The sequence below is a fragment of the Nicotiana sylvestris genome, chromosome 1 (assembly GCF_000393655.2).
Source record: "Nicotiana sylvestris chromosome 1, ASM39365v2, whole genome shotgun sequence".
Classification (NCBI taxonomy): domain Eukaryota; kingdom Viridiplantae; phylum Streptophyta; class Magnoliopsida; order Solanales; family Solanaceae; genus Nicotiana; species Nicotiana sylvestris.
The window spans coordinates 28,045,340-28,053,649 of NC_091057.1; the positions used below are offsets into that span (position 1 = coordinate 28,045,340).

An 8,310-nucleotide genomic window follows, 5' to 3' on the forward strand; every position below is an offset into this window, starting at 1 on the left:
AAGAGAGATCCTCCAATGTTCTTGATCACGATGTTTCTATTTTTTTGGGTCCAATAATCAAACTCATGATTTACTTGGGTGATGTAACTCTTTAATTACCTTCTTCATCTGATCAGCCTTTATGTCGGCTTAAGCTATCTTCCGATCTATGTTTCATGGTATTAGTTATCTTGTTTAGGCTTTCATAGGTTTGATAAATATACATGATACAACCCTTGAATAATTTAACCCTTCGTTTATGACGTGGGCTCAATTCATTCTTTTAACATATACCAGAATCTTCTATGGTTGTATATGCTGCATGTATAAAACTCCAAACCCTTAAGTGAGTTCATAACGTAACCAACTTTGGATCATTGATCGAATAATTTCTTTCGTTCCATTTTAGGTTTTCTTTCAACGTAAGCTATTATCTTTCCTGGTCTTTCTACCCCATTGTTGCATCGATACTTAGCTTATCTTAGTGCCCACACATGCCAGAGTTTACGTGCAACTCATATGATTTCAAATATTACTTTTAATTTTACTTCTCGTTCACTAGCCACGGTAGGTTCCTCTTTCTTATGGAGGGCGTACAATGTGTTGTGAAACTGTTGTTACAAGACCATTTCTTCTTTAGGTCACTGTGCTTAGGTTGAAGCTTTTTCTCAACTATTGTTTCATTGTAGTACTAGGGAGGACCCTCTGACTCTTGTAAAGCTGCGAGCTTATTACGTCGTATACTCGACCGAATTTTTTTATTTGATGTCCTTCCTCGCCTATAATTATCTGTAGTTACTTGTTTTCATGCCCTTGTACTTGTAGAGTTGCTTCTGAACTGATATTTCGACTATCTTCCTAGTGACATTCTCTTTTATTTTCACAACCCTCATACGGTACCTTTACTACCACCCCTTTTATCTTAATATTTCTCAAGGTTACGATGTCATATCTGCGAGACTTAATGCCTCATGATGGGTTCACTATGTTTATCTTGCACTGGTGATTTGTCTGTATCCTATTGTCTAGCCATAACTAGGCTTTTCCTGAATCAACTATTAACTACTCGTTCGCCCATTCTCATATCAATATTCCGAGTAATCTTTCTTGGGTTATTCCCTTTGTCTTAACTTACCTCCCGCACTTGTTTCTTGGATTATTCCCTTTGTCTTAACTTACCTCCCGCACTGGCTTCTTATTTATCAAAAACATCACGGGCTGGAAGCCTTACTTCCTTTCCTTGACATCATGCTTACATAATGTTTTGAAATTGCAGCATATCCATAGGATTTGGGATAAGTGCAATCTCATCCCTTTCTCATTTATATCGCATTCTTCCTTTACCATTCCATAGTTACTAGAACCACTTAATTATGACTTAATGCTGCATCACTCCATATTTCCCCCTTTAGGAGAGTACTAAGTGCTACAATTAATCTATATATAGATGTTTTACCTCTTCATCTTTGGCGCCTTTTCATATCATTGATGACCCTTACTTGCCTTGCAGTAGTCCTTTCGTACCAAGGATAGCACATTTCCTTACTTGCAAGGGTGAACTTAGTGTAACTGGCACATGGAGTCCCTTAGGCTTAACTTTGCTAACATTGCTTGCTTTAGGGAGCGTCTTCCTGAATGACCATTATCTGAATTTCTCATGAATCTTCTTTTGTTGTCCATTCTATTATCGCCGGAACGCAATATGAAATTTTCATAATGCTGACTATTATCCAATCACTCAGTCCTTAACTCACCTTTAGTTTATCTTGTTCAACAGCCCATACTGATTTCTATTGTTCTGGGGTCTAGCTTTTTCTTCTAGAAATCATGTTAGAGCAACGAACTTATTTCTCGAAATGGGGGTATGACTGCATGGCCTTTACTCTTTTGTAGCCTCAAGGCCTGTTACCTTTCATCTTTTCCTTCACTTAACTATAGACTCTGTAATACAGTCATTTTTTTGTCCTACCGTTGTCATCCATGTATCTTATTAACTCTCTTCTTATTCCCCGCAAACATTTATGTCTATCACTTTATTCTGAAAACTCAAGCTGAGAAGTCTGTGGAGGTGCACCCCTCCTAAGTCTGGGGCAATCCCTCACCATATGGAATGTGTCACCATACTCAAAACAAGCTCTGGGAGGACATGGCAACAGTGACTAGATCGAGCTAGGTATGCTAGACTGACCACTGAAAGCACCCCGCGCAGGAGGCACACAAGATACTGGAGGTACGTAATAAGGCTCCTCAGGCCTAGGAGGAGCTGGAATACGACTAGCTGCTAGAAGAGCTGAATGAACAGGGTGACTCATATAACCCCTACCATGATGAACTACAGTTTGAGCACGGGCACCAGAATAATGGACCGACTCTCGAGACCTCTTGGCCTCCCTCTCCTCTCTATCCCTAGCATGCATACCCTTCACTCTCCTAGCAATGCTCACCACCTGCTGATAAGAAACATCCATCTCCAACTCACGAGCCATGCTGGACCTGATGCCTGGAATAAGCCCCTTAATAAACTGGAGAACCCTCTCGCGAACAGTAGAAACCAAGGCTAGTGCATGTCTAGACAAGCTAGTGTAACGTAAATCATACTCCAAGATAGTCATAGTACCCTAGCGCAAATGCTCAAACTCTGCACGCCATGCATCCCTGAGGCTCTAAGGAACATACTCTCTCAGGAACATATCTGAAAACTGAGTCCAAGTCAGGGAAGCTACCTCATCCAGACTGTCTAACTCATAAGTATGCCACCACTCATAGGCAGCTCCTCAAAGCTGGAAAGTAGTGAAGGAAACCCCGCTTGATCCTGATATACCAATGGTACGGAGAATATAGTGGCACTCATCTAGAAATCCCAAAGCATCATCTGATGCTAGACCACTAAATACAGGAGGCTTATACTTCTTGAACCTCTCAAGCCTCCACTTCTCATCCTCAGAAGTCGCTTCCCTGTCCTCGGGTTGATCTACGAATACAAACTGTACAGGAATAATCTCTGGAACCTGATCAACATACACTCACTGCTTAGGAGTGCGGGCAGCGGGAGTTTAGGCTCCTCCCCCGGCCCTAGATGTGGTTGCAGCAAGGGAAAGCAACCCCGCCTGATCCAGAGTGGTTTACATGCACATGAACTACGCAAGAATCTCTTGGGGAGCTGGAGTAGTAGTAGTAGTAGTAGTAGTAGGTGTATGAGGTGCTTGGACTCCGGCTGGAACTGCTAGTGGCACTTCAGTGGCAGCTCACATGGGTGCTCTAGCAGCACCATGTGCGCGTCCTCGGCCTTTACCCCGGCCCAGACCTCTCACGGCTCTAGTAAGGGGCGCGGGTGCCTGATCATCTCTGGTAGCACGTGTCCTCACCATCTGTGAGAGAATAGAAGACAAAAGTTTAGAATTGTGATATCAAAATCTTGCACGACAAGGAAATCAAATGAAGTAAAATTTTCCTAACAATTACATAGCCTCTCGTAGATAAGTACAGACGTCTCTGTACTGATCCGCGAGACTCTAATAAACCGGCTTGTGATTCATAACTCCTATGAACCTAGAGCTCTGATACCAATTTTTCACGACCCCAGTTTACCCTCCGTGAACTATCGTGACGGCACCTAGTCTATACGACTAGGTAAGCCTAACAAATTGCGGAAAAAGAAACAACATAATAAAACTAGCCAAAACTGCATGAATAACAAAATGAAGTGTTTAAGATATCGCTCGGCATATACAATACAACTCTCAAACTGAAACTATATTTCCCAAAACCCGAAATCTCATGAATTCACAAGCTATTGAATAACTACAAGTGTCTAACTCGAGAATGTCTAAACAAAAGTAAATACAGAAGGGCTGATACTATAAGAGAGAATGGAAAGGGACTCCTCGGTCTTCAGACGCGGCAGATATATCTCGAAGTGTTTGGAGAATCGCCTCGCCTCAAGGGTGGTAGGGCTGAGTTGAAGTACCTATATCTTCATATGAAAAACATGCGCAGAAAGGGCATGAGTATACCACAGAGGTACTCAGTAAGTGCCAAGCCTAACCTCGGTCGGGTAGTGACGAGGAAAGTCAGGGCCCTACTGAGTTTAGATGAAAAAAAAGGTATAACAGTATAGAATAAGACAATATAATTAAGTGCAAACAGTAAGAAGTAACACAGGACAGTAAGAACAACAACAACTACAACAAAGACAAAATAATTACAGAAGGAATACAGCTCAACATAGAGGTAACAACTGGGGATCTCCCAATATACCATCCTATAGTCTCAAATATAAATATCTAGTGGATTTCCCAGGTGTCATCCCTTAGTCCAACTCATAGTGCACGGGGATCTTGATAACTAGGGATTATGGTTCATTTTACTCTCTTTCTTACTTGAGTTTTGAATTAAAATGTATACAAAATAGTCCCAAAGGCTTACATGTAGTACTTGTTTACAAGGTTTGATAGAAAATGTGACGATTAGTCAAAACCAGCTCAAAAAGGAGTGAAACATGCACAGGTACCAAGAACAAGCCAAGCATAGTGCAACAGATCCACTGCGGTCGCATTCCATTTAGTGCGGTCCGCAATGAGAAGATTCAGAGAGTGCATATTTTGGAAACTCAAGCAATGCTGCCATAAAGCATTTTGTGCGGACCGCAATGGCCTCACCGTGGCTGCAATCGAAATTATGCAGTCCGCAAAGAAGGAGTTTAGAGAGTTTGGACTTTGAAGAATTAATGCCAATGCGGTCCGCAGTCCTTTTTATGCGGACCGCAATTGAAGCCACCACGGCCACGGTGCATTTTATGCGGCCGCGGTGGCCAAGTTCAAAGAGCATAGATCTAAAGCCAAGAAGTCTCACCGCAGCCGCACTCGATTTTTTGTGGACCGTACTACCCCCCAGGGGTATTTTTGTCCAGAAAATTCGGTATTTGATCCCGACCATATCGGGTAAAAGCTGCTTCGACCACTCTTGCTACTTTGTAGTGGTGCAGAGTTGGAACCGATCACTTTTTGGCGCCGTTGTCGGGGAGCTAACGATTTTGGCTATCTATCTAAATAGTTTGTGTACTGTTCTTCTTTCCTTCTGTATTACTAATTTTTGTGTGTCACAACTTCAGGTACAAAATGGCAGCAAACAATGCACCTCTTGGAGATCTTCCGCCGGGGGAGGAGGTAGATGACAATATTGATGATGAGGTTTCTATCGTGCCTCAAGAACAAAAGAGAGGTTGCCAGGCCAATGGTAATATTCCAGACCCTCCCCCGCCACCTCCAAGAGTAACTCCTCGAGTGCTTCCCAACCAAGGATATGCTAGTGCAATTTTCCCACCCCGGATCCGAGCGAGTAATTTTCAAATTAAAAATGTGATGCTGACATTGCTGGAGTAGCGAGGGTATTTCACGGGCGCTGCCAATAAGAATGCTTATAAACATCTCAAGGGTTTCGTGGATACCTGTTGGGGGAGCAAGCAAACTAATATGTCGGAGGATGCACTTCAGTTGAGACTATTCCCTTTCTTACTGAGAGGGAAGGCATTGGATTGGCTTGAACGACTTCCCAACCATTCCATCACTACTTGGGATGAGTTGGTGGATATATTCATTGCAAAGTTTTTATCGCCAGGGCAAATGGCAGCATTAAGAGATAAGATCTTAGCTTTCAAGCAAGAGCCCACTGAACCATTACATGAGATTTGGGAGAGATACAGAACCATGGTAAAGGAATGTCCCAACAATGATATGACTGAGGCAATGATCCAACAAACTTTCTACCGGGGTATTAACACAACAAATTAGTGCATAGTGAACCAACTTGTTGGGGGTAATTTCATGAAGCTGTCTTATGATGAGGCTTGTGACATTCTTGACGAGATGGCTGATACGTCCTCCCCGCTTGGCAAAGTAGAGCCAATGTGCCACAAGGTAACCCCACGGTCACTCACTTGAACAAAGAGATACATGATCATGGGCAGGATAGCAGACCTGACAACAACAATGAACCAGCTAGCAAAGGCACAGTTACAACAGGTTCAAAATCTGCACCAAGTAAATGCTATGGAGGGTGTCAACATGCTAGTGAACAAAAGAAGACAAAGAGGTTAACAGAAGCAAGGGAATTCGGATCAATATGACAATGATTGTGGTGGATTCCAAGATGATGGTTATGATGGGCGGAATGAAGAGGTGCAATACGTGAACAACTATCAAGGCTAAAGGGTCAATTCTTCCAACCAACAACAATGGAGACCCCAAAGCAATTGGGGCAATCAACAACAATAAGGCAATAGTAATTGGGGGAACAACAATCAAAATTTCAATTGGGGCAATCAGAACAATCAGGGTAATTGGACTGGCAACAACAACAATTGGGGTGGTAACAACAATCAAGGAGGTTGGAACAATGACAATCAGGGAAATCGGGGGCAAGGCTTTCAAAGGCCCCAAATGTATCAACAATCGAACAATCCACCACATTTCCATCCCAAGGTCCTAGTTCTTCTAACAACGAAATGGGGAGAATTGAAATGATGTTTGAACAGATGATGAAAAAGAATGCGGACTCTGATGCTTAGTTGGCTTCCCACAATACTTCAATCAGAAACTTGGAGGTTCAATTAGATCAAACCTCACAATCCTTGAATACTCTTCCTAAGGGGGATCTACCAAGTGATACGGTAGTTAACCCAAAGGGTGGAAACAATCATGTTATGGTGGTAACTACAAGAAGTGGACGAGGCAGTGATGTGAATGCCTCCAAGAAAAAAGAAATTTTGAGTGATGAAGTTGAGTTGCAAGAAGATGAGATTCCTTTGGTGGTTGAAAATGTGATTGATGAGAATGTGAATGAGGAAGTGAGGATTCACATTCATGATGCCAAGGTGGAGACTCAGAATGATGTGAACCCGTCTAGGGAACACGTAATGGACATGCCGAAAATGGTTGTGCCTAAAGCCAAGGCTCCTTTGCCAAGGCCACCTCCACCTTATCCTCAAAGGCTCGCAAAGCAGAAAAATGAGAATTAGTTTAAAAAGTTTATTGACATGATGAAGAGCTTATACATTAATGTGCCTTTAGTGGAGGCTCTAGAACAAATGTCGGGCTATGCTAAATTCATGAAGGACTTGGTGTCAAAGAAAAGATCCATGGATCGCGAAACTACCAAGATGACCCACCAAGTTAGTGCAATAGTGCACTAAATGGCCCCAAATCTAGAAGATCCCGGTGCTTTCACTATTCCTTGCACCATTGGGAGTGCGGACTTTGCAAAAGCTCTATGTGATTTGGGGGCAAGTATCAACTTGATGCCCTACTCCGTTTTTAATACTTTGGGTATTGGGAAACCGAGGTCTAATTCCATGAGATTGGAAATGGCAGATAGAACTATGAACAGTCCATTGGGTATTATTGATGATGTCCTTGTCCGGGTGGACAAATTTATCTTGCCAGCTGATTTTGTGATCTTGGATTGTGAGGTAGATTATGAGGTTCCAACCATATTGGGAACACCTTTCTTTGCTATTGGGAAGGTCTTAGTTGATGTGGAAGTATGGGAACTCACCTTCCGGGTGGGTGATGAGAAAGTGGTCTTTCATGTGTGCAAGTCAATGAAACAGCCCAACAGTTCTGAGGTGTGCTCCTTTATGGACCTTGTCATGGCAGTGATAGTTGATGATACTAGTGCAATGATCAATGTGGAGGACCCTCTATAGGCAGTATTGTTGAATCTCGATGTAAATGAGGATGAAGGCCGAGTAGAGTGCGTGAATGTGTTACATGGAATGGGCTCTTACTCTTAGACCCTAGGAAACTCTCTTTGGATCTTGAGAATAGGAAGACTCCACCAACAAAACCTTCAATCGAGGAATCTCCGGTGTTGGAGTTGAAGTCATTGCCTCCACACCTCAGGTATGAGTTCTTAGGCCCTAGTTCAACTTTTTCAGTTATTCTTTCCTCTTGTCTTACTAACATGCAGGTTGATGCCACATTAGCGGTGCTCCAAAAGAGGAAGAAGGCAATTGGATAGACCTTAGCTGATATTCAGGGGATAAGCCCCGCATTTTGTATGCACAAGATTTTTCTGGAAGATGATGCAAAGCCCTCCTTAGAACATCAAAGGAGGTTGAATGAAGCAATGCAAGAAGTTGTGAAAAAAGAGGTGATCAGGTGGTTGGATGTCGGGGTTGTGTACCCCATCTTTGATAGCTCTTGGACTTCGCCGGTGCAATGTGTACTAAAGAAGAGTGGCATGACCATGGTTGCAAATTCGCAAAATGAGTTGATTCCTACCAGGACCGTTACCGGGTGGAGGGTGTGCATGGATTACCGCAAGTTGAATAAA

General features: G+C 42.8%; 1 protein-coding gene across 1 annotated transcript; it reads left to right on the plus strand.

Moving 5' to 3' along the window:
- The first annotated feature begins 7,168 nt into the window (after nucleotides 1-7,168).
- On the plus strand, nucleotides 7,169-7,681 carry LOC138891328 (uncharacterized). Its single transcript, XM_070174727.1, has one exon. It carries the CDS (start codon nucleotides 7,169-7,171, stop codon nucleotides 7,679-7,681), a length of 513 nt encoding a protein of 170 aa, XP_070030828.1.
- The last annotated feature ends 629 nt before the right edge of the window (nucleotides 7,682-8,310 follow it).

Coding starts and splice junctions, on each gene's coding strand:
- LOC138891328 (XM_070174727.1), top strand. CDS start 7,169: ATGGCCCCAAATCTAGAAGATCCCGGTGCTTTCACTATTCCTTGCACC.